This window comes from Camelus dromedarius, chromosome 2 (genome assembly GCF_036321535.1).
Source record: "Camelus dromedarius isolate mCamDro1 chromosome 2, mCamDro1.pat, whole genome shotgun sequence".
NCBI lineage: Eukaryota > Metazoa > Chordata > Mammalia > Artiodactyla > Camelidae > Camelus > Camelus dromedarius.
In genome coordinates this window covers 18,713,618-18,741,611 of record NC_087437.1, presented here as the reverse complement: position 1 = coordinate 18,741,611, position 27,994 = coordinate 18,713,618, and the positions used below count along the sequence as shown (strand labels likewise).

Genomic DNA, 27,994 nt, shown 5'->3' with positions numbered 1-27,994 from the left:
AATCAACTGTAAAATTATACGTGGATTTTCCAACGTGCAGGGACTCTGCATCCCTAATCCTTACATTATTCAAGGGTCATCTGTAGTTCTCTCTTTTTTTTTGTAAATTTTTTTTTAATTGAAGTATAGTCAGTTTACAATGTGCCAATTTCTAGTGTACAACATAATGTTTTAGTCATACATATACACACATATATTCATTTTCATATTCTTGTTTATTATAGATTACTATAAGATACTGAATATAGTTCCCTGTGCTATACAGTAGAAACTTGTTTATCTATTTTATATATAGTAGTTAGTATCTGCTAATCTTGAACTCCCGATTTATCACTTCCAACCCCCTTTCCCCCAGTAACTATAAGTTTGTTTTCTATGTCTGTTTCTGTTTTGTAAATAAGTTCATTTGTGTCTTTTTTTTTTTTTTTTTTTTTTTAGATTCCACATATAAGTTATATCATACAGTATTTTTCTTTCTCTTTTTGGCTTTCTCCAGGTCCATCCATGATGCTGCATATGGCATTATTTTATTCTTTTTTGTAGCTGAGTAGTATTCCTGGGTGTGTGTGTATGTATCACAGCTTATTTATCCAGTCATCTGTCTATGGACGTTTAAGTTGTTGTAGTTTTCTTTAATGAAACAAAATAAGTTTACTACAAGTATACACTTAGCTCATCAGGGAATTACTGAAACATATAATTACAGTTTAAGTTTAAGAGATAATAGGTAAATAGGGCTGTCTTCATTCTAATGCCTGTTTTTAGTTACCCTTTATAGTCTCAATATTCCTTCTTGAACATCAGAAGCATAAATTAATTTTTATTATTTGTACTACAATCTACTACCTTACTTAAATAAGAGAGTTCCCTCTTTACTGAGGATGCAGTATTCTTGCCCAGGTTTGATGACTTTTTTTTTTAATTGGGCACATACCATAATTAATAAATTGTGTGAAACCAAAAATGAAAGTTTTAAAAATAACCTCCATTTAACTTTCTCCCTAGAGATAATTGTATAAACAGTTTGGCTTGTAGCTACCAATCCTAATGCTGTGTATGCATTTACATCCCTTTGTATGTAAATATCTTTTTTTTTTAAAATATGTGAGACCCTTATATATTAAGTTTCTCATATTTTTATGTAATGCATTTTATGGATCTTGGCATGTCTGTATGAAGTGGTCCATTCTTTTTAAAGCCTTGTTAACATTTCATGTCATTAATTATTGGTAGCCATTAATTATTAAATATATGTACCCCTGCTGATGGATTTTTTGCTTATTTCCAATTATTCTCCACTAAAGCTGTGCTGCAATGAATATTTTGTACATCTTTATACATGTATGTATTATATAGGATGGATTCCTTAAAATTATAGGTGAAAGGTATGTCCCTTTTAACTTTTAAAAAGATAATCTTCTCTGACACTTTATGGTCTTTTGAATGAGAGAAATGAAGAGAACTGTGTTCTCATTCCACTGTTTTAATCCACTATTCATGTATATGCCAAGGTCAGGTTACAGTTCTTAATAAGATTATGGTAAGGACATACCCTTAAGAGATATGTCTCTCTTTGTAACTCTCACAATAGCTGGGACAACAGTTGACCATAAGGAAGTTGGTCTCACTGGACTTTCTCTGGCTGATTGAGAATCATCACCAGGAAATCAGAATTCTGCCAAATTATATACCCTAAAAGACTTAAAATTTACAACTCTGCCGACACTGTGGAAGAGTTTCTATCTTTTTGCATTTCTGCCAACCCTTTTAATATGTTGATCTAGTGAACATAAAAATGGTGTCACATTATTTTAACTTGTATTCCCTTATTACTAGTCAGTTGAGAATTTGTTTCTTTTTAAAATTTTGTTTATCTTTTAAAAGATTTTTGTTTATTCCTTTTTCATGTCTTTAATGTCACCTTAGTTCTCTCTGAGGGATTAAATAGTCTTGTTTTTAAAGTAGTCTTCTTTAGGTGTCTGTCTTTCTTCATGTGAGTCTTTCTCAATATTTGGTGATTCTTAGTTTAGCTCTTTTTATACTTGTGGCTCCCTGGTGGTTTGTCTCTTCACTGTAACTAGGGTAGATGGTGCTGACAGTGGGGTCTTCTGTATGGGAAGATTTCCATACCTTCTGAGATTGGGTGGCTCCCTAAGGCTCAGTCCCCATGCTTCTTACCTCAGTCTGGGGCTGATCCCATTGCTGTTTCAGCTCAGCACAAACATAGGAAGGGATATGCCTGACCAAAGTAGCTGCTCCACCTGCAGATCCTTTGATAATCCCCCTGATGATACCCCCGGCCACCTCTGCTCCTTGTACCCTTTGATTCTGAACTGGAAAGCCCCCTGGAACTGTGTTTCTCACTACTGTTTGGGTCTTAGCAGATCTGATCCCTGATCCTGTATGCTTTCTATCATTAAAGGATTCCTATGTTAGGCACTTTCTCTTGTATCCCAGAACTGTTACTGATTACCATTTTTAAAAAGATACATCTTTTCTGACACCTATAGTCTTTAGAATGAGAGAAATGGGGAAAACTGTGTTCTCATTCCTGTGTTTTAATCCACTATTCATGTGTATGCAAGGGCAGGTTACGGTCATTAATAAGATTGTGGTAAGCTGACTTGTTGAATTGTGTGTGTATACATTTATAGGTGTTTGTATATATATTTTTGACGTGTATGTGTATAATATATACACATGTACAATTCATTTGGTGAATTTACCAATGCCTTCTTAAGGACTTAAACCTATTCTTGGAATTAAAAAAAATTTGTTGTTAATTGTCATAAAATACACCCCAAATTTACCATCTTAATCATTTTCATGTATAGTTCACAAGTGCTAAGTATATTCACAATATATTCAAAACTTTGTTGTGCAACCAATCTCCAGAACTTTCTCATCTTGCAAAACTGAAACTCTATATCCATAAAATAACTCAACATTTCCCTTTCCCCTCAGACTTTGACATCCATTGTTCTTTCTGTTTCTTTGAAATTGATCATTCTAGATACCTCATATAAATGGAATCACACAGTATTTTATCTTTTTGTGACTGACTTATTTCACTTAGCATAATGTCTTTAAGGTTCATCCATGTGAATGTGTCAAATTTTCCTTCTTTTTAAGGCTGATTAATATTCCATTGTGTGTGTGCCACACTATGTTTCTCCATTCATTCATCAGTGGATCTTTGGATTGCTTCCACATTTTAACTGCTGTGACTAATGCTTCTGTGAATGTGGGTGTACAAATATCTTTCTGAGATGCTGCTTTCATTTCTTTGGGGTATATATTGCTGGATCATATGGTAATTCTGTTTTTCATTTTTTGAAGAACTGTGATTGTTTTCCACAATGGCGGTACCATTTCACATTCCCACCACTGAAAAAGGATTCCAGTTTTTCCAGATCCTTCCCAACCTTCTGTTCTTTTGATAGCATTCAACCTAATAGGTGTTGGCATTTTTTAAAACTAGGTGATTGCCAAGGATCGTGGGTCTATAGGATAGAAGAAATGTGATCTTGGTGAATTATAATTGGCGGCTTTTGATCTGGTCATCCAGTGGTTCTCAACCTGAGGCCTTCCATGGGGCATTTGGCGTTGTCTAAAGATTTTCTTGGTTGTCACAACTCAGGGAATGTTGCTCCTGACATTAGTGAATAGAGTTCAGGGGCTGCTAAACTATCTGCATTGCACAGGACCATCCTTCTACAACAGAATAGTAAGAGGGTTGAGAAACCGTGCTCTAATCTAAAACATCTATGTTATAAAGTTTGTCTTCTTTTCTTATAGCAGAAACTCAGGCACAAAATCTTAATGACTGACTTTTGAGAATGCAGATAATGACTCGGCTTTTAGTTCAGAGGTTCTGGGGATTTACCTAGAATGTTTTTTTAGTAGAATGATTTAGAGTCTTTACAGCCTTCAATTTTAGGGAAGGAAAGAGCAAACTTTTTTAAAAAACATTTCAAACTTACTGAAAACCTGGGAGAAGAGTGCAAAGAATTCCTGTATAGGTTTCATTTGGTTTCCCTAACTGCTGACATTTTACCACATTCGTCTTATTGTCCTGTGTGTGTATACATTCTTTTCTGAATCATTTGAGATTAAGTTGCATACATCATGCTGTTTTATCCTTTAATTCTTCAGTGTATATTTCCTAAAAGCAAAGACTTTCTCATATTTAACCAGATCAATTTATAAAAGTCAGGAAAATAATATTAATATAGTTCTGTTGTCTAATACACATACTCCATTCAGATTTAGTCAGTTGTCTCAGTGATGTCCTTTATAAGTCCAGGTTCCAATCCAGGATGACTTGTTGTAAGTTGTTGTCTTGTATTTTTATTTTCCTTCATTCTAAAGTAGTTCCTCAGTCTCTGACATTTTTTAAGAATACAGGCCAGTTACTTTGTAAAATGTCACTCAGTTTAGATTTGCCTAATGTTTCATCATGATCAGAGTCCAGCTGTGCATTTTTAGCATGAATATATTGAAATATGTTCTTACTACATTTTACTCAAAGGCAAACAGTGTCAGTTTGTCCCATTAATGTTGATGTTAATTGTTGGTTAGGGTAGTATCTACTAGGTTTTGTAGTAAAGTTAATAATAAGTAAGTATTTTGTGGGCATATTTTGAGACTAAGTAAACACCCTGTTTCTCATCAAACTCTTCACCCACTTTTTAAAATATTTATTAGCACATCTTGCTTGAATCAGTATTACTACAGTGGTTTGCCAAGTGCTGATTTTCAGATTTATTTTCCTTTTGGATTTATTAGTTGGCTTATACTATAGAGGCTTTTCTTATCCCCCATTTATTTACTTCTAAAAAACTTCTAGTAGTGTGGATTTGTGATTTCTGTTTTATTTAATGTCTTATAATTAGTCATCACTGTCATTAAATTTGATGTTCAGATTTGACCCAGATTTGGCCAATGGCAACCCATTTAGGTGTTCTCCTGTGTCTTTTTGACATCTCTCTATCATTATTTGAGCATTTCCTTCTCTCTGGTACAACACAGTGTTCCAGATTCCTCTGGTCTTTTCTCTACCCCAGTTTTGGATTCAGTCATTTCTCCAGGGAGTCCTGTTTTCCTTTTATTTATCAAAAATATTTAGAATCCAAGTTCTGGGCACTAGGAATGCTCATTGGTCCTGGCATGCAATTGCATCTAGGCATTCTCATGAAACAAACTAAATAGTGTATTATATATGTGTTGACAGTATAATATTTGGGCATATACAAGCACAAAGATATATTTCTTTATCTTTCTGTTAAAAACCATGCGTTCTTAATCAGAGGCTCTAATTTAGATTCACCACCACAGGATATTTTTTTCTATCTTTTGCCTTAGTATATTTTAAATTACTTTTTCTAACAGTGAGAAATCTGAATTCCTATTAACCTTAATATATTTGCTTATTTGCTCAATTTTCTGCTTGTAATCAATCTCCCAGTCATAAAACCATCTTCCCAGTTGCTGTCCCAACAAGCCCTGACTGCATGGGCTGTCTCATCCCCAGCTATGTGTTGGTCAAGCCCCAGTCTGGCCAACACATAGTTAATTCTATCCTTGGCATGTCCTCTGCTAACACTGTTTTGAGTTTCTAGCACCTTTGAATATGGCTGATAATTTTTCCAGCCCCCACTCCACCATCCCCAATAGGGAAGGGGAAAAAGCCCTAGCCTTTTTTCATGTGCTTACAGTGAGTTGTATATGTTTTGTTTTATTTTGGTCAGTAATCACTATTATATCATAGCATGTGTATGATTTTGAAAAAATCTAAACACAGAAACAAAGTAGAGAATATGGGTGTTAATTTTCATTGTTTTCCACCATTATCTTATTTTAATTTAAGCTTTTGAACATGTGTATAAGTTCACCAGTTACACTACAGTGTACTTTTTCATTACTGATTTTTTTGACTTTTGTAAAAGAATGTAAGATTCTGTGTTTTTTGGGCTTCCAGCCACATTTCTCATAGTTTTTTGTTTTTACCTTGGCATTATTCAGTGCTGTGCTTTTCATAGCTCAGTAAACAATCACAGTACAGTTATACAGCTAACCCCCTGCTCTTCCCTGTTAGTTTACTCCTAGGTCTTCAGGATATTTACTTACGGTAGGTCTGTAGGGTCTAATTTTGATCTATGAAGTTATAGTAGGTCTGCTAGCTTTTTGCACATTTAACTTAACAGCAGTCTGCCTTTCTCTGGCATGAACAATTTATAGTGTGGTGTTTGTAGTAACAGGTCTCACTTTTATATGTAAGTGTAGGACTTTCATTTTCAAATTCTGATTGTCATTTTTCAAAGAAACTTGGTCAGGTTTGTAAAATAGAGCTTACCCTTTTTAGATTGAAGCTCTGAATATAAAACCACTGTAATCATCATGCATAGAGAGTGGTGTGTAAGTGTGTGTGTGTATGTGTGTTTAATAAGACTTTATTTTGTTAAGAGCAATTTTAGATTCACAGCAAAATTGGGAGGAACATACAAAGATTTCCCATATATCCCTACGCCTGCACATGTATAGCCTCCCTCATTATCAACATCACTCACCAGAATGGTACATTTATTACTAAGGATGAATCTACATCAACACACCATAATCACTCAAAGTCCAGTTTACCTTAGATTTCATTCTTGGTGCTATGCATTCTGTGGGTTTGGACCCAATGTATAATGCTGTGTATCCATCGTTACAATATCCTATCAAGTATTTTCATCGTCCAGAAGATCTTCTGTGCTCTGCCTGTTCATTCCCTTACCCTAGCTCCTGCCCTTGGGCAACCACTGATCACTGTGTTGTCTCCATAATTTTGCCTTTTTTCAGAAGGTCATAGTTGGAATCATACCACATGTAGCCTTTTTAGATTGGCTTCTTTTACTTAGTAATACACATTTAAGTTTCTTCCATGGCTTTTTGTGGCATGATAGCTCATTTCTTTTAGTGCTAAATAATATTCCATCGTCTGTATATATTACAGTTTATCCATTCACCTACTGAAGAACATCTTGTTTACTTCCAAGTTCGGCAGTTTTGAATAAAGCTTCCATAAATATCTGTTTGCAGGTTTTTGTGTGGGCGTAAGTTTTCAACTCCTTTTGGTAGATAACCAAGGAGCGTGAGTACTGGATTGTATGGTAAAAGTATGTTTAGTTTTGTTAAGAAACCACCAAACTATCTTCCTATGTGATAGTAGTATTTTGCGTTCCCACCAGCAATAAGAGTTGCTGTACATCCTCAGCAGAATTTGATGTTGTCAGTGTGCTGGATTTGGGCCATTCCAGTAGGTGTGTAGTCTTATTTTATTTTTGTTTTAGTTTGCTTTTCCTTGATGACATATGATGTTAAGTATCTTTTCATATGTTTATTTGGCATGTGTATGTCTTATTTGATGAGGTGTCTATTTAGGTCTTTGATCCATATTTTTGTCTGGTTGGTTGTTTTCTTGTTGAGTTTTAGGAGTTCTTTGTGTATTTTCCTTTATCAGATATGTCTTTTGCAAACATTTTCTTCCGGTGTTGCTGGCTTATCACTTCTTTCATTGATGGATCATGCATTTGGTGTTACATGTTAAAAGTAATCTCCAAACCCAGGTCATCTAGATCTTCACCTGTGTTTTCTTCTGGAAGTTTTATAGTTTTGCGTTTCACGTTTATTTTTACCTAAGTTGGGTAGTGTCAGTCCTTCAATCTTGTTCTTTCTTCTTCAGTATTGTGTTGACTATTCTGAGTCTTTTGCCCTTCGTATAAACTTTTGAATCAGTTTGTTGATATCTAGAAAATAACTTACCAGGATTTTGATTGGGTTTGAATTGAATCTGTTGATACTGAGAAAAACTGATGTCTTGACAATATTGAGTCTTTCTATCCATGAACATAGAATGTATCTCCATTTATTTAATTCTTTGATTATTTTCATCAGAGTTCTGAGTTTTCCTCATATAGATCTTGTACATATTTTGTTAATTTTATACCTGTTTCCTTATTTGGGGATGCTAATGTAAATGTTACTGTGTTTTTAATTTCAAATTCCACTTGTTTATTGCTGATACATAAGAAAGTGATACGCTTTTATACATTGACCTTGTATCCCAGTTGCTGTAATTGCTTATTAGTTCTAGCAGTGTTTTTGTTGATCTCAGGTTTTCTACATAGACAATCATGTCATCCTAATTCTTTTTTACATATGTGTACACTATTTTGAATTTCATTACTTTAGAAAATTGTTTAATGTTTATATGAAATCCTAGATAAAAATAATTTCAAGTACAAAATAATATACTAATATAATGTAAATCCTTATATAGAATCTTGTCAGATAATTCTGGAGATTTGGGGGTGGGGGAATAATACATTTTTGCCTAAATAGTATAGTTCTTTAAGTATGGGGAAATATATCTCTTTCTTTTTTTAGTGGGGGGAGGGTTAATTAGGTTTATTCATTTATTTATTTTTAATGGAGATACTGGGACTTGAACCCAGGACCTATTGCATGCTATGCACAGACTGTACCACTGAGCTATACCCTCCCCACTCTTTCTTTTAATAATAGTATAATTCAGAGTGTGGATCCAGAAAATAGTATGGACTGTTTTTATTTTAATTTATTCTTGTAAGGATTGGGAAGGATAATAGGATAGCTGTATTGTTGTCGTTGTTGAGTTTTACTTAAGATTCTGGGCTTAATCTAAATGGTTTAATGTCTCTGAGCCAAGTAGGCACTTCTTACACTTTTTTAAAACTTTATATGTTTGGTTCATCTTTGCTATTGTTTGTTTTTTCTTTATAGAAATTGAAAGTTTAAAAAGGAGAAACTCAGTTCACGTAATGATTTCTTCTTAATCCAAATTACAATTCTGCCACCTAGTGTTTACACATGGATTTTTTAAAAAACAGTATTTATTTTTTCTTCCTTTTAAAACACTGAGAATAGTTTTTTCCTTCATTCTTGGCTTACAGATATTCAGCAATAAAAGGGGACCCACCTTTATTAATCTTTTTAAAAGAATTAGATTGTTAATATCTTACATTTTAAAGCTAATAAATTGTGTCTAAATTCATTGTATAGTTGACCCTTGAACAGCATGGGTTTGAACTGCACACGTCCACTCACAAGTGGATTGTTTGCAGTAACCCTGTACGATAGTACTACATGAATCATGGTTGGTTGAATCCTTGGATTCTGGGATTTTCGACTGCTTTAGGGGTTCACACCCATAACCCGTATGTTCAAGATTTGCCCATGATGTTTTACACAATTCAGTTCTGTAATGAGTAATTTTACTTCCTTAGAGTCGAGGTGGAAAGAAGTTTCTTGCTGTACTGAAAGAAATCTTGGACAGGGATCCATTGTCTCAACTGTGTGAGAATGAAATGGATCTTATTTGGACTTTGCGACAAGACTGCAGAGAGAATTTCCCACAGTCATTGCCAAAATTACTGCTGTCAATCAAGTGGAATAAGCTTGAGGATGTTGCTCAGGTAACAAAAGATCATTTCTGTAACTCCTTTTGGGAGTATATATTACTTTGTTGATTTCATGAAAATTGTCCTTTTCTCCATAGGTATGTTTCCATAGGTTGGATAATTTTCTGCAGAAGAAATTTTGAAATTTTAAACTCTTATATATACTATTAATGGTAGACCAGAAAGTTTTAAGATTTAAAAATCCCAGATTCTGGGTAGGTTTTCTATATATTTTAGTAAAGGTAATTAAAACTTTGATCTTGGTGTAATTATCTATAATTACTACCAGCATGTGGTGGGTCCTGGGCTACTTCTAACAGTTTCATCAATGAACTCCAGAATTTTAATCTAAAGACCCTTTGCAGTAAGTGTTCTAAAATGAATATGTATTGTTTGAAAATTACTTCTATTTGTAGAAGTTAATATTTTAGAGCATAAACCATTCAGATTAATTTAACATTTATATAAGTTGGGCAGTGTTGATGAATGTTTGCCTTTAGGCAGAATAGAAAAAGGGGAAAAAATTTTTTTGCTCTAAAAAAGTCACTAAATTTTAGCTGCTTGATTTAATTTTCAAGACTGAAAAAGCACTGACATTATTAAATTCACTTGGTTATCAGTGGTCTAGAGAAAGATCCTTGAAATGGCTTTTTAATCAGAATGAATACATTTGGCATATTAAAATAATTACACTTATTCACCTTACTTACTCAAATTCACCTGATCTTTTAAAAAATTTTTTTGTCGTATTAAATCTATAATGACTTTAAAAAACTTAGTCAAGAAATACATATTTATTTTAATTGTGTATTTTTAAAATCTTTGATTTTATTGTTTTACTTTTCAAATTAAGTTTAGAAAGGATTTCTTCTGAGTTTATTTCTAGTGTCTAAAGATTTTTTTGGAATCATTTTACAAAATTGTCTTATGTGTCTTGTTTAAAACTGTTTTCACAGTTAGACCATTTAAAAATTACTTACTCTGAAAAGAAAATACTTTTGTCATTTAGATAGGTTTTAATTGTTCTGACATAGTTATCCTCTAACCATTTATTTATTTAAATTCAAGATTAATTTTCTATGAATCCTCATAATGGTTGAATATATAATACAAGCATTTTTAGTGGGCATATTTGCCTACGTCTCATGAATAGTATTCAGTTCTAAGTGCCTATCCAAGAAATGCATCATATTATTATTTTGTATAGAATTAGAGTAGAAAAAATTTCTTTCTGTACTCTTAAAATATATCTGAGAGTGAGGTTTCCTATGGCAACTGTCAGAAAATGGAATGAACCAATTCAGGCTTAATATTTCTTTATTTGAACCCCAGGGACAGAAAATTTTACACTCAGTAATTTTGTACACTTGTCTCATTTTCATGAGTGAATCTAAGGTGTTTTTTTCAGATATACCTTAAATTCCTCCATTTTGGTAGAAGGAAGTCAGTAGTGTCACTTAATATGCATATAGAAATGCCTAAATGTGTGTAAGCAAGTATAGGAAAGCGTGAATTTCACAACCCTAATCCCTCCTTTTAGTAGTCTAGGGAGTAACAGTCAATGGAATAAAAAGTGGTGTGTTTTGGCCTCTCCCCCAACACCATCCCATTACCAGTTACAGCGACCTGGTACAAGAGACTGTAAACTGTGTTTTCAGTAAGTTGACTACTTAAAAGAAGTGGAGAGTCAGAGCCTGGTGCAAATTTGTATTCTGATTCTACAGGCATAAGCCATGGGTGAAAATTTTGTAGAGCAGTTATCTCCCATTAATCCACAGGAAAATACTCTGTTGGCATACTGCAGAAGGGGTTTCAGTAGTCTGTGCATTGGATTAATTAGGTAATTAATTAGTCAGCACTTCACTTTTTATATGACTGAGTCAGATTTCCCTTCCCTGTTTGCTTCTGTAACTTTCCCAAACTGAAGTGGTGAGTTTTGGTAATTTATTTAATTATTTGTTTATATTATTGATTTAATAATTGTAAATAAGCTCACCAAATGTAATTACTTTTCAATGGTCGGGCTATTTGTAATTCACAACCTAGTTGAACGTCTAGTATTACAGGATATTATCTATCCTTTGCAGTACTGTTTTTGTGGAGCAGTGTATTCCACATGTTAACTGGGGATGGCAGGAGTTTTTTTAAACTATTGTTTCAGACCCTCAGGAAGAGGTCCTCTTTATCCTTAATGAAGGCTCCTGATTCATTAGGGCCTTGGGGAAAAGTGGGCAGGGGGCCACATCAGTGATAAAAGTGTGGAGAAGTAGGTGTTATATCTTTAAAACAGTATTTCTCAAAGTTTCTTCATTATTACACTCCTTAGGAGCCTTCTTAGATATTTTCCCCCTACCAGCCCCGTCCCCATGGAATTTTAGTACCACAGATGAGTATATGTCTGCTTATGTACTGTATGCACATATGTACTTCACACATTAAAAGAACAAGTATGAAGCTTATTCTTTTTATTCAGTGTAAGTCTAAGAATAATTAAACCAGAATTTAAGGTAAATGTTAAAATACAAAAACTAACATTTCACTGTATTTGTTGAATAACTTTGATGTGATTTATTACGTAAAATGTAAAATGTTAGCAGTTTATGTAAATACACTAATAATAACAGTGCAGTCAAATTTTTTAAATTATTCAAAGGTGATATTTTTCTGCTAATGTAAAACATTAAAAAATTAAGTTCATTAAAAAATTATCTTTAGTGAACTCAACTTTTGAATTTGCTTCATGTGAGAAAATACCTTTTAACCTATTATTCATTTAGATATTACTGACTTTTTTTTGGCACTTGACATAATTAATGAAAGGTTCAATAATTTACAGAATTAAAGTAATAAAATGTAAATTGTATTTACACAGTTGTCAAAGCTCAGGTCTCACAAAAGCTTGAACAACAAACAACAAGGCAGTCAGCAGGTACTTGCAGGTCTCCTCTTTCAACATGATTTTGAGATTGAGCGGTCATTTGAGAGAAAAGCCTTGAGTCATTGCCATCTACTTGCCATATATATATATATATATATATATGAGTCCTTGAGTCATTGCCATCTACTTGCCATATATATATATATATATATATATATATATATAAAGATATATATATATATATATGGTTGGTTTACAGTATTGTGTTAGTTTCTTGTGTACAGCATATTGATTCAGTTATATATATTTTTTTCATATTCTTTTTATTACAGGTTATTATAAATTATTAAATAATAGTTTCCTGGGCTACACAGTAGGACTTTGTTGTTTTTTTATTTTATATATAGTAGCTTGTATCTGCTAATCCTAAACTCCTAATTCACCCCCCCATCCCCTTTGGCAAATATAAGTTGTTTGTTTTCTGTGTCTTGCCATATTTTTATAGCTCTGATCATACATACATTTTGTGTATCTTCCTTGGACTTGATGTCAGTGCTACTTATGTGATACCCAAGAAAACTTGATGACGTAAATCAAATATTAAGGAATAAGATTTTGTCAGACAGGATTGAGCTTTGGAGGGCTGCAAATCATAATTAGCAAAAAAATTTTTCCCCTTGCCTCCATAACCACTTTTCTTCTCACTTACCATCCCTGATAAGAATGCATGCTATAAATATAGAATGCATGCTATAAATATATCAAAACCATGGGAAGAAGAGACTCTTTCTTGCCAGAAGTGACCTTGATGAGTCTCAGTGTGTCCTGATGTAAGGCAGATAAGAGTCCTTTTTGGTGATTTGGGTTTTTTATCCTATGTCTAGATGATTGCTAGGTGGCATGTGTAAGTGGGAGACTGGCTTATTTAGCTTGTGTATAGAAAATAAACTAGATTCTGTTTATTTCTTATGGGTTACTTATTATGATTTAAAAGGTTTAAACTTGTTATGGTCAATGAAGTTTTGTTAAGTGATAGACATTCTTAAAAATATTAAGAACTAAAAGTAAACTCCCTTAAGATAATTTTATATTGAGTTACTAATGAACTTTTTATATGTAAATTGCCTGTTATTAAGCTGAGCCTTGCAGCTTTTATTTATAGTTTGAATTTTACCTTTAGATGTTTCTTGATCATTTCTCTCTCCTCCTCTCTGTCTTCTTATCCTCACCTCCCTCTCTCTCTCTCCCTGCCTTCCCTCCTTTCTTTGCTTTAAATAATTATTAAATGGCTAATGATTGTAGAATTCATATACTGTGTGTCATTCTACTTCCATGTAAGTATATAATAGCTTTTTTACTTGCTTATCTATAGAATATGTCAAAAGCGACAATCTTTATTAATCTATATTAACAAGAATGGATTTTTGCAGCCTCAGTAATTGTAAATATCCTTCTCCTTTCTTTTGACCAATCTCTGCTCTTATGTGCTAAGGAAAAATAGATTACTTTTCTCTCCTATAATTCCTGAAACAGTCTCAATTTTTAAACAGCTTCAGGCACTACTTCAGATTTGGCCTAAACTGCCCCCCCGGGAGGCCCTGGAGCTTCTCGATTTCAACTATCCAGATCAGTACGTGCGAGAATATGCAGTGGGCTGCCTGCGACAGATGAGGTATCTCCTTCAGGTCGCTTTTTTTGGGTCAAGGAATAACTTGCGGGTGGGTAGAGAAGTTGATGTCTTCTTGAACGTCTCATAAGAAAGGAAAAGGCTAGGAATGCTTCACAGTCCAAAGCATTTGTTCCCTCCACCCTCACACTCTTCAGTCTCTCATGTTTACTCTGTATTATAAAACAAAAAACAAACAAAAACTGGATCTGGTGGTCCCCAAGTCACCCTCAGTTTCCATGGCTCAGCATGTAGTCGCTCTTGACAAGATTTATTACAGCAAAAAGGTACAGAGCAGAATTGATTGGCATGGCAGAGGAGAAAGATTTATTGGGCACAATCTGGAAGAAACCAGGAAGAAAATTTGGAGTCACATTAAACACACTTAATTCCCTCAGCAACAAGTTGTAACAACACACCTGAAATGTCTACCAGGGACGCTCATTAGAGACTTAGTGACCAGGGTTTTTTTTGGGGGGGGTGGGCTGGTCACATAAGCTCCCTTTGCCTAACATATACCAAAATTCTAGACTCCCAGAAGGAGATGGATGTTGAGCATAAACTGTATTGTTTGCTAAAACTGTTTAGGCACAGTAAGCCATTCTTACGTGTTAGGGTGGTGGGAAGCCTTCCTAAATCTATGCTCCCTGATGCCAGTCAAGGGCTAACCTTGTAAGAATGCTTTTTCAGAGGATAGCAGTCAGGCTTGCTGCTATATTAAACTCTTTTCTGTCCACTACCCAGAATTAAGAAATTAATATTTGTCTTTTTTTTTTTAAGTTTTTATTTTAAAGCAAGTAAGTTACAGTTAAAGTCCTTGTAGTTTCCTTACCCAGCCCTGAACACTTTCACTTCCCAGAGGCAACTGTTACCATGAATTTGGTGTATATCCTTCTATACCACATCTTTCTGTTTTTAACCACATTTGTATATTTATAAAAATACAGATATTGGATAATATTGTACATTTAAAAATCACCCAAATGTGTTGCCATATGCATTGTTTTAATTTTCCTTTTTTAATTCAACATTAGGTTCTTGAGGTCAGTCTCTCCTGTGAGGTATAAATGTAGTTTATTCCTTTCACTACTGTGTAATGTTCTGTCATAGGGATATATCTTATCTACTCCATTACCGTACTGAGGAACAGTTTAAATTTTCTCCAGATTTCCCTATTGTAAATAATGCTGCAGTGAACATGCTTGTACAGTCCCTTTTGGATAGTACATGTGTGAGAATCTGTAGGATTTATTTGATGAAATGTCATTATTGCAACAGTCTCAGACAATGAGCATTTTCAGGTTTATCCATTTTCTAGCTTCAAAATGAGGGGTTATACTTTACAGCTATTTGAAGAAACAGAAGTTACCAGAAAATTAGGTGTACTGTGCTCCTTTTTTTTTTTCTTTTTCTTTTTAAAATAAACCATACATGTTTAAAATTGTGTGATATCCAAATGAAATTACACAAACTCTTCAATAGTGGCTATTTTGGGGGGAGTGAAATATGAAATGTAAGGAAAGAGGAAACCTCTTCTATTTTTATACTTCCATCTTTTACACCTTTTATAGGTTTTATAGATAGTTTTAAGAAATGAGGCCACCAGCTGTTCCTCAGTTTCCCTGAGTTTGCATTGGAGACCTGAGAGGGAGGGGCTACTTGGGCCCCCTTGGGCTGAAGTGTTTTTCTTAAATGTATTGATTCCTAGGAGGAGATTACTATGATCCCCATGCTCCATATAGGTAATTCTGATGCAGCGTCCTATGTTAAATTTTCTGGTTATGAAGTTTTTTCCTGGTATGTCCAGGAAAAAGTATCCTAGATTTCAGTCCCAAGTCTGCTTTAGACTGCATCTTAACTATTTATTGTCTTAAGACGACAGTCACTGAGTAGAGGACTTGGGATTCGTATCTTACTGACTCCTGGAATTGACCCTGATGGGGAGTGTGTTTACATGTGAATGGTTTAGAGATGGATATGAAATAGAGAACCCCAACCTTAATTAATTCAGCTCATTTAATTATAATATTTTGTTACATTAACTCAGTGAATCATTTCCCACTTATAAACTCCTTATCCTTCAAACTATTTGAAGTTAAGATTTTAATTGTTCATTCATTAACTGGAAGAAGAAATTACTTAACCCTAATAATAGGAAAGGAAAATAAATTGCTGAAGTACTGATAGAACTTGTATTTTAAAAAACTGGTTGGTTGACTGAGTATGTAACTTTTTCAGCATGATCAGAAAACTTACCTAATTTTATTGTGACTTTGGTCTGCCATATCAACCTAGTTAATTTAATACAAATGTCCCATATATCTGTTCTTTTCTCCTTTTCAACCCCCCTCCTGCCCATCAGAAATCCTCAGCTTTTCTTGTGTTACTATAACAGTGAAACAGTGAGTGTAAGCATGTAACAAGCTTGACCCACCAGAACTGTTGTGTTTCAGTAAGTTAGTATTTGATAGTTTGATAGGAAGGGGTCTTTTTCTGGCACTCGTTGTTGAATGACTTACTGTGTCTTTATTTTCCTTTCAGTGATGAAGAACTCTCTCAATATCTTTTACAACTGGTGCAAGTTTTAAAATATGAGCCTTTTCTTGATTGTGCCCTCTCCAGATTCCTATTAGAAAGAGCACTTGCTAATCGGAGGATAGGGCAGTTTCTATTTTGGCACCTTAGGTAAGTCTTTTATATTTCAAGTTGAGTCCACCTTGTGCTTTTGTAAATATTAATCAGCGTAATACAGGAAATTTAGCGAAACAGGCAGGTGCTTTAGGTTTTTCTAAGCCATCTGTAACATTTATGCTTTCTTGGTATCTTCTACTACTTTTTAATAGCCAGACTCTTAATTTTCATGATTTGCCAAAGTAATTCAGATAGGTCAGATAATAACTGTTTTTATTATAATAATTATTTCCACTGCTAATAATTATTATAATGTATTGCTGTTTTCCAGTAAAGGGTCCTTACCATGTTTAATACACTTGGACTAGAAACAGACTTCCTCCAGAAGGTTGTGGAAAGTAGTATCATTGTTGCTACTATTGCATAAATAAAGATTTTAAAGCTTTCCTGTGATAGCAGCAACTTCATTTTTCACTTCTTCCTAACTAGGTAATTTTCAGGAATACATGAACCTTATTTCACCAGCTTTACATAGGAATAAAATCAGGAAAGAGAACTAAAGTTCTTTTGTTTCCTAGGAAGATTTTCAGTTCCTTATTTCTGACTCTGTACTTGGACATTTTTTGATATTTTCATCTGGACTTCAGAGTATTGCAGCTAATCATTAACAGAAGAAAATATCTTTTCTTTTTTGTGGCTAAGTTTCTTAATGAAAATAAGCTGTTACAGTACTTTGATATTAATTTTAAGGGTTATATTTCTGAATCTTGATTTCTTTATTACTCATAGAGTTTTTCCTTTCTTATTTTTAACTTCTGTTTTCTCATCAGTTTCAATCTTTTTATTTTTAAATCCCTCAAGGAATAACATAATAAGGTATTCTTTCCTTTTTCAAATGTGTACACCATTCTTTGTGTGAGAAAAAAATCTAATAGAACCTAATTGAGGGATTAGTCAATTGTGGTAGGAGTCAGATCTATGTTTCATCTTAATTGTCTCTAAATTGGTAACATTACCATTTCACTCCAGAAAACAAGTAAAATGAGAAAACCTTGAATTTCTTGGAATAAACAATTAATTAATGATAAAATCTTGTATCTTTTTGAACTACAGTGTTTAAAGAATTGGAAATTTGTGCATCACACAAGACGATGTGTTCTTTCGTTTGATTAGCATCATAAGTTAGTTTCATAATAGCATAAAGAAATCAGTATTTTTATTAGGTGATCTAAAGTGTTTGAAAAACCATTTAAATATTAACTTTCTGCAGGTCAGAAGTGCACATTCCTGCTGTCTCAGTACAGTTTGGTGTCATCCTTGAAGCATACTGTCGGGGAAGTGTAGGTCACATGAAAGCACTTTCCAAGCAGGTATCGGCTTATTTTAATCTTCATGTTCACTTTGCCACGTGGTATTTGATAAATTGTATCATATGCTATTTTCCCCATCACGTTATTTCATAGAAGTTTCAGTAACTGAACCCAGTTACTACATTTTTTAACCAAAATTTAAGCCAAGAAATGAAGTTTAACTAATTTTAACAGAAGAGTATTAATTGAATGCTAGCTGAAAAATTAGCCAGGATTCCTCATAGTATCTATATTAATACTGTGCCTTAAATTTCAGTAGGAAATACCTATTTAAACATGTTTAACAATGGGTTTGATGGTAACAAAGGTTATGAAATCCTTAGACACTCTTTTTTCTTATCCCTGAGTTACTCTTTCCAGTAATATTTATGTTTACATGCTCTGCCATTTGTTTCAAACTGAGATATTTTGACACCTAAGTCCGTTGGTGTTAACAGCTTCTGGAGTGCAGAATCCTCAAGGTGTTTTTTCAAACTATACATACCTGCCTGAGATTGTGATACTCTGCCACATCTTCCTAAGCCTTCATTTTCTAATCATTGCAGATGTTGAGATATTAGTGATATTAATAGGTCAGATATTAAATGCTTACTTTATACCAGTAACCATACCAAGTATTTTAAGCATGTTACTTCACTCTCCTAATAATGTGCCACAACACTGTCTGGATTTGACAAGGCGAAAGACCAAGGCTCCAAGAAATTAAGTTACTTAAGCCTAAAACCCCACAAATTAGTGAAGGAGTAAGTTTCAATCTTAGATCTGTCCAGCTATAAAACTAAATCTCTTTATTATACTGGGAGTTTTCAAACCTTTTTAGCAGTACAACTTTCTTTTTTAAATCAAAAGTTAAAGATAGATCCATTATATAAAATAGACAATAATGTGATTTTGTCACCATAAATGTATTTCTGAAGCTAAAGTAAAACATAAGCCATTAAATAGAAACATGAAGCTGTTTTACTAAACACAGGATTTTGCTGGGTTTATTGTTGACAGTCGTCTCAGTTCCCAGTTATTTGTGTATTTTGTTTTGGAGATAATCTTGATTTATACAGCTAAGTAATTGCAAATAGTAATGGTTTTTAAATTGCTTTCTTGCAAATGAGAAAGCATAACCATGGCCCAGGCTTGGTTTACTGGTGGTTTCTTGGTCCTCTGAAGGATGAGTGGAGAGCAGTTCTGCCATCAAAGTAAAGCAGCCCTGTATTAGCTTCCTCATGCTGGAATCCTTCATTGACAGATAGCAACACTATGCTCTTGTTCTCTAGCAGTAACTTTTCCTGAATTGAGTATCATCTAACCTAACACAAGAGAGTAATGTTCAGCAGGCAATAGTAGGTATTTGTTAATTTTTGTTTGTCTTTCCCCAAATTCTAAGGACCTGTGCTATGATTCACCTATGGGAGCCTGCCAAAGGCTCCAAATAGCATCCCTATCTGTCACTGACAGTTCAAGCACCATTAGATATTCTGGATCATGTGATTACAGTTTGCATGGCAGTTGGGACCTGCTGTAGAGGCCTTTCTTGTTCTGGACCTCAGTCAAAACCACCACCTTTTCGGGTGCTAGATCACTCAGTAAATAGGCCATAGTACATACCCACATGGGGAATCTGTTGCCTCCAAAATCCAGAGAGGCCCACTAGATGTTGTGCCTTATTTCTGGTTGTAAGAGAGGCCTAAGCAACAAATTATTCTTCACCTTAGAAGGGCTCTCTTGGCGTACACCATATGAGTTGAGCCCTAGAAGTTTCACTTGAGATTGAAGGCCTCAAACTTTTGTCAGATTTATTTCCCACCTTCTCACATACAAATTTCTTTAAATCTAGAGTAGTTGCTACTTCTTAATAACTTGGTTTAGTCAGCATAATTTTATCACTGTAACGGACCAGCCTAATAATCTTATTGAAAGGCAGTCAGGATCCCTTTAAACTAAATTATGACATGGACCTGGAGCATTGATACACCCTTCAGTTAGGACATTGAAAGTGTATTGTTGGCTTTGCTAACTTAAGCAGATGGCTAGTGATGATCCTTATTGACACGTATGGGAAAAAAGTATTTACCAGATCAGTAGTTACATATCAGATACCAAGGGGTATGTTACTTTGCTTAAGCAGTGAAACTGCATCTGATATACTGCCTAGTCAATGTTATGATAATCCATTGTAATTCTCTAAGATCCATCTATCTTTTGCACAGGCCAAATAGGCAAGATGAATGAGGATGTGATGGGAGTCACCACCCCTGCATCTTTAAAGTCCTTGATGATGACACTAATATGTGCAGTCACCCCAGGAACTCATTTACTATTTTCTTAGGTAGAGGCAGTTGTAATAAACCATTTGGCCTTTCCCACTGTAATAGCCCTCAATCCACAGGTCAGAGAACCACCATGGGGATTCTGTCAGCTTCTGAATATATCTGTTTCAATTATGCCTTCCCGAACTGAAGAAATAACTGCAAGGTTTGCAACCCACTGGGCCCACTGTGAGACAGATCTATGCTAAAACTCCATCATTAACTTGACTATCATAAGCCCCTACTCTGGTGAACCTCAGTGACATTTTGGGCCTCTGGGAATTAGTGTCAGTTTAGAGCTAGTGTTCACTGGTCCCTCAAAGATCTGATTATTTCCTTTCCCCCAGTACCATGGTGAAAGGCCGTAGGTCCCTTTGGGGAGGCCAAGGGAAAGTCAATTTCAGTCTGATCTAGTAGGATTCGTAGGCATCATTCAGCACTGATGGAAGAATTTGGGGGATTTATCAACTTTTCAGTGTGTCTTGATCTATGAGTGCATCTTAGGGAAATGAGTCCTGAAGGTTTACTCCTTAGGTGTTTATTATTGTCACTGTATAAACATAGACCATAAGCTATATATGACTGTACGTATCACAGTATGTCAGCTGTAGATATTAGCAGGGTAGTTTCATCTAGATGATATAATCTAAAATCAGTATATTCAATCCACCTAACTTTTCTGTAATATTACATTTTCTCTCCCAGACCTTGCTTTTTGGTACTTTGTATTTTCCTCATGGCAGAGACTCTGCTACCTTTTTATCTTTTCTAACGTCTTCTTTCTCACTTGAGGACTATTTGTTTCTCCACTTCTAACCTTCTGTTCATTCCTGTACCTCTCTGGTATCACACCCTATTTTTACATCAGATCTCTGTAGTAATTTCCAGTTTCACTGCACTTTTCTAACTTACTTGCATTGCCAGAGGAACTACCATAGGTTTTCATAAATGATTTTAGTATTTGTGGTTTTTTATTCATGTTAAAACAACTATATCTGATCCCTCCTTTTTGGAAAGCTCTTCAGTGATAGTGATATAGCTAACATTTATTCACCACTTTTTATGGACCATTTATTCTTCACAACACTATGAGATAGATACTGTTAGTCCCCTTAATTTTATAGTCCTTTTAAATATATTTCATACATATCAATGTCTCTTGGGTTCATGGCCACCATCCCATGTACTTCAACCCATTATCCTTTTTTACCTGGACATCTTCATCAACGTCCTTAATTGTGCCCCTTTGTCTCCATTCGTTTGCATATGCATCTGCACACACACACACACCCTCCATTCTCTACACAGCAGATAAAGTGATCTTTTTAAAATATAGATATATTCCCTTTTTAAAATCCCTGCAGTAATTTTCATTGCACAAGAATTAAGACCCCTCTTGATAAAGTCCCAACTTCTTTGACCTCATTCATATGATCAGACTACACTGAACATTTTCCTGGTTCTCTGGAAACCTCAGTTTGACTTTTATAACAGCAAACATATGGCATATGTATGATCACATTCTTACTTTTTCTTGACTGATGAACAGCAAGGGCAAGACTGTACCCTTTACATGGCAGTTCTTGTTATCACTGTAAACTTACAGTGTGACAAGGTGTTGAAACACTTAAAGTGTTTGACTTATGGCCATATGGGTATTAAGGACACTGTCCAGGAAATGGGTATCAACGTAATTAGTCCTAGGGCCCGAAAATTTGCAACTGTACAAACATGGAAGAAATTCAAATTTGAAATACTTCAGAAAGTTCCTGTTTGCATAGCCCATTTTTCGGCTAGTTGCCTTTTCACCAGTGTTTGTACAGCTCCTGAAGTTGTTGAGAAATGGAGTGTCTGTGGTTTTGACAGATGGCTAACTTGGCAAACTTCAGCCATCTCGATTTTATCATCTAGCTGCATAGAACCTTCCCAGTTTCCTGTGAGCAGGCCTTCAGCCTGTCTGTAGAAACTGCATGCCTGAACTTACCTCCCTAGAGTCTTAGTGGTTTCCTTGCATAAAAGCTAAGTTCAAAAAGGAAAACATGATGTAAAATAAATGTCTTATTCATGGAAATGCAAGCCATGGTGTTCATAGTGTTTGTTGTATGCATATTTTATATGCTTGTTTTATACAGTTTATATGTTGATATGTGTATTTTCTTTTTGTCATTTGTTGTTTCCAGTTTTAATGACATGATACAATAATTCCGTTTTATGGTTGGCCGAGTCTGGGTCTTACAGAATTTTGCAGAATATGACATAGAAAGCCCTTCAGTTACTAAGCAAGAAAGTTGACTTTTGAATATATGGTTTTGATTCAGTTGGCTATTGTCAATTCATGTTGTACTACTTGCATACTTTTTTTTTTAAATTTGTGTAAGTTTTGATAGAGTTATATTATAAAGACAAATAATTTAGACTTGGACAACAACTACTATTGTCAATATTTATATTTATTTTATTATACAATAATTTACTTTATACTATTAATGGAAAGAGAATATACTGAGAAGATGTCATACAAGAGCGATGATAAAGATAGTAAGGTTGGGTGTCAACTCCAGGATTGTTTGTACATAGATTTTCCTTTCATACTATGGAGTTGACCAGATAGAGTGGTTCAGATTAATTGTGTTTCAAACTCTAATCTTCATTTAGTTGCAGAGTTCTGAGTGGTTTAAGTTTAATACTTACCTTCTCCCATCCAGGTACTAACCAGGCCCAACCCTAAGTTTCATATTTAATCTTCTTACCCACAGTCTATGTCTCTTTTCTTTTCTCTAATTTACAAGATTTTATTTAAGAAAAGGGTTAAAGAACATTTGAAAGATGAGACTTTAACAGGTGATAAAAATACTTTGTTGTATGTAATACAATTGTGATAAAGCAAGCACTGTTTTTACTTTAGTTGGTTGTCCTGTGTGTGGAGGGGAGAGGTGAGTAGAGGGGAAATATTTGTTGATTAATATCATCACATGATGTTATTTTTAACATAAATGAATTTTGGTGGTGGGGAAACTTATTTTTCAGGTTGAAGCACTCAATAAATTAAAAACTTTAAATAGTCTAATCAAACTGAATGCAGTGAAGCTAAATAGAGCCAAAGGGAAGGAGGCCATGCACACTTGTTTAAAACAGAATGCTTACCGGGAAGCCCTTTCTGACCTGCAGTCACCTCTGAACCCGTGTGTCATGCTCTCAGAACTCTAGTAAGTGACCATCTGTACTGTACTTAGTGAATCTCCCACAAAAACAGCAATTCAGAAAGGATTTCTGAGTGACTGCCTTGGGGGAACAGTAGGCCAGCTGTTAGCCCCAGAAAGTGGAATATAATTAAAAAAGGAAAAATCTTAAAGTCTTCAGAAGTTATTCTTGTGTTTAATAGGATGTATGTCTTCTAGCTTAATTTACTTGTGGGGTTAGTGAAAGTTAATGCAAGTTAATTTCCTTTCAATTGTATGTAATTTGGTTTTCTATATTACTGGTTTCTAAGAGATGAAAATCCTAAGTAAGCAAAATGTTGGCAACCACCATAGATTACTTACTAATTAAGTTTCCTATTTTAAAATAAGATTTAGATTAGAGCAGGAGTACATTGGTATTCAAAACTGATCCCCCTTAAATCAAGAATGAGCTCACAGTACAATGTTATATTCTGATTTTTAATGTCTATGTGTAATAACATAAAATTAAGGAAGAATAAGGAAAGAAAAGGGGGAATTTTAAATGTAGTTGTGTGAAGGACAAATCTGGGTTTTCAGTCCTGCTCATCTGGCATCACTACATGCCAGCCAAGGCTATCATCTTGGTTGTTTTTCTACCGAATGGAAATATTCTAGTGTTGACTTCTCTCAGCCTGAATGGAACAGGTGAGGGGTTTTCCCAAGCCTAGTTATATCATGGCAAAATTATAGTCTTGCTATATCTTTAAATTGAAGTGGGCTAATTTTCTCCTTTTTGCTTTCAGTGTTGAAAAGTGTAAATACATGGATTCCAAAATGAAGCCCTTGTGGCTGGTGTACAACAACAAGGTGTTTGGAGAGGATTCAGTTGGAGTGATTTTTAAAAATGGTGATGGTATGTAGTGAGGTTTTAACAGTGCCAAATTCCATAGTATTTTTCATTTGTTTCTTAATCTGAAAGCTGATGTGTACATGTGTAACAAAGAGGTGGCAACCAAAAGGTAGCTATACATGGTCAGAAATTGAATTTGGCATGTCTTAAATATTTTTTTTTCCATCTTGGAAAATGATTTCTACGGTTTACTTATATACATTGCTCTAATGAACCTTTCTTTTTTCCTACGAAGTACAAAGCTTTCTACTCCTTTCATAAAAAGTTTGTGAAATACAAGAGAATATTTTCAATAATATATTCATACACCCTGTTTCAGTGATAGGAACTTTGATATTGCTGCCATAGGTTTGTATTTTAATTAAAATATCTTACTCATACTTTATAAAGGAAATGCCCCTGAAGTAATCACACCCACCAAAAGGCAGTTATCATTGCTGCCACTAACAAGTTTTGTGATTACAAGTCACGTAAAATTCATTGAGCTTTTGGTTCTTCGGACCCATGAGGATTATAGTGTCTCTGTGTGTTGGGTTTGTTAAAAGGAATTAAGTGAGATAACATAAGTAAATGTGCTTACAACTGTTTTAAAAAGCACTTGTATTTTGCTAGACATTTAACTCCACTTGACCACATGAATGTCATTATGTAGCAGTCAGTACTTTCACAGCCTGATACCTGAAAATTACCTTGTACCTGATAATAAATAAAATCAACTATTACAGTTTTATGAATCCAACATGCAGTTACTTATGTGATTCTTAAGAACTTCTTGTGCATCCCTAAAAAACAAGTAAGAAGGGAAAAAATTAGCCATGTGAATTGTATGAATGCTGTAATACAGCATTACTGTTACAACATACATACAATTAGTATAGTAGCTTGCACAAGGTAAAGTGCTAAAAATATTTTTAATTTCTGATATAGTTACAGGGACATGCTAACCCATAAACCTAATATTTAACATAGTAAATACGGTTAGCATTAAAATTTGGAAAATTAGAGCATTTGTCTTTTTTTTGAGTCAGTTAATTCTGGCTGAATTAGCTAATCTTGAATTAATGGTATTAGGCATAAAATGGAAAGCACTTATAATAAAGCAGGGTATTTCCCTCTTAGATTTACGGCAAGATATGTTGACTCTCCAAATGCTGCGCTTGATGGATTTACTCTGGAAAGAAGCTGGTCTGGATCTTCGGTGAGATTTCCTTTTTTTTTTTTTTTTTAAAGTTTAAAAACCTCTTTTGGGGGGGTAATTAGGTTTTTATTTGTTTATTTATCTTTAATGGAGGTACTGGGGACTGAACCCAGGACCTTGTGCACGCGGGGCATGCACTCTACCACTGAGCTACTCTCTTCCCCACTTCGGTGAGATTTCTAGTGAACTTATTTTTGTTTCGTTTTGTTCTTCCACAGCAAAATTTAAAAAACTTCTTGTTGATTCCTTTCTTCCTACTATTTTAATTGATTGTTGTTTATCATAATATTTATATAGTATTTTATAGTTTACAGTGTGTTCTTAAATATATTACCTCATTGAAACCTCATCAGGTGTGAAATTATGCATGTGACAGCAAGAGACATTCCAACCAGTGGTTGTGAAGGTGGTCTCAGGGATGATGCACTGGTGGTGGTCATGGGAGTGATAAGCCAGAGAAGGGCCTGCCCCTGTTTTTACTTAGCCTGGTAACTGATTCCTCTACCTTCCCAAAAGGAAAGTGTTTAGGTGACTCTCGGGGCTTTTCGCTTGCCACTATTATTTGGGGTAGACAGTGAGCAGAACAGGTTTATGGCAACAACAAAAAGAAACATAATGGATTTTAAAAGTTAATTATTATCAAATCTTTTAAGGTAAAGAGCAGATGAATATAATTGCAAACAAAATGTTGGTATGTTTAACTATATACCAATACAAGATTTGATTGTCAGCCAACCAAATTAAAAGTCAAACCTCACACTGGGCATTATATTCATAATGAACAGGACAGGGGGATGATAATTCTAAATATTTAAAGAGCTCATAGAAATAAATACATGGGGAAGAAATGTGCAAAAGCTATTCATACAACATATAGCATAAAAAAACTAATAATTACGTGAACACCATCAGTTCCAGTGTAGAAGTACGAATCACAGGAACAGTTAGAACCATGGATTTACTTGCAAAGATTTCATTAAATGAAATTTAGTCTAGGACACTGTTGACATAACAGAAGCACAAACATTGTCATATACCATTGTAAATTAATAATAAACTTGATACAGAAAGGTTTATGTTATTAGTTTATTTTATATCACAATAGTAGAATAGTGGTTTAAAAAATTAGCTTTTCCATATGACTAAATATCTCAGATATTTAAAAATACTATTTATAGGGAATTGGTAACAATTTGGAGAAAAGTACTTATCTTCAAATAGCAAATGAAATAAGTGAGATGCAAGAAGGTATTTTTACAGAATTATTTTGATCATGTTAAAAATTCACTGAAAAATGACCCACTAAAATGTTGACAGAACCTACAGTGGTAATAGGCATTACTTTTGGGTGTCAGGATTAAAGGTGGTTTTCATTCCCTTCCCCACCACTTTGTATACCTGTTTCTCTAGTTTTCTGCAGTGGGCATGTACTCCTTTTTAATCAAGGAGAAAAAAAAAACATTAAGCATGTTTCATGATATAAAACAGGTCCATACAGTTCAAAAAAATTTTTTATGGTAGGTATTGATGATTCACTTCATCTTTTACCTGATTCTTTATGTTTTATTTTTGTAATTGTGGAATGTTTCAAACATGAAATACAGAAGCTTTGATAAATACGTATTTAGCAGTTAAAAGACAGATGTTAACATGCTTTCATATTTCCTTTAAAAAAAAGGAATTAAACATGCAGATAATATTAATGCATTTTTATCTTCTTCTTTCTTACATCTCAGAATTTGCCACCATTCTAAAGCTGTAATATATATTTTTTGTGCTTAAACTGTATGTTATATATCCGTTTTATGTTTTGAACTGTAAATAGATACTGTCATATCACATGTAACTTTTTGCAGTTTACTTATTACATTTTTTTGAGATTTATCAACATTAATATTTGAAGTTCTAATTTGTTATTTTCACTTCTCTATTAATGCTTTGAATAAATATAAAAATTTATTCGTTCTCCTATTAGTAGCTATTTGTGTTCATTTTTTCCCCAAAAAAACTAAAAAGAAAAACCTAACCCCTTGAGTCTGCACACTTATGAATATCTCTTTATTCACATTTGGAAGAGTTCCTTTTATAGTTAGAAGTGGGATTGCTGGGTCATAAGTATGCATATTTTCAACCTTACCACAGTTGCTCAACTAGCTTCCAAAATAGTTGTACCAGTGTTATGTTTCCACTCAAAAGTATCTCCTTGCCAATCAGACTTGTTAATTTTTTGCAAATCTAATAAATATAGCATGGCGTCTCATTGAATTTTAATTTGCATTTCTTTGGTTGAGTATTTTTTCAGTATTTATATGTATTGTGTTTTCTCTATGCTATAGATTACCTAGGTTTCTTTAAGGTTTATGTTTTTTTACATTGTTTTTAAAAAATCCTTCCC

General features: G+C 34.1%; 1 protein-coding gene across 1 annotated transcript in view; it reads left to right on the top strand.

Moving 5' to 3' along the window:
- Positions 1–27,994, top strand: part of PIK3CB (phosphatidylinositol-4,5-bisphosphate 3-kinase catalytic subunit beta) — a 149,670-nt gene that overhangs the window by 103,797 nt on the left and 17,879 nt on the right. Inside the window, exons 13-19 of the mRNA XM_031443314.2 lie at positions 9,309–9,497; positions 13,911–14,032; positions 16,568–16,711; positions 17,928–18,027; positions 23,358–23,536; positions 24,295–24,404; positions 25,521–25,599. Of these exons, the coding sequence (XP_031299174.1) occupies positions 9,309–9,497; positions 13,911–14,032; positions 16,568–16,711; positions 17,928–18,027; positions 23,358–23,536; positions 24,295–24,404; positions 25,521–25,599 (923 nt within the window). The remainder of the gene's footprint in view (positions 1–9,308; positions 9,498–13,910; positions 14,033–16,567; positions 16,712–17,927; positions 18,028–23,357; positions 23,537–24,294; positions 24,405–25,520; positions 25,600–27,994) is intronic.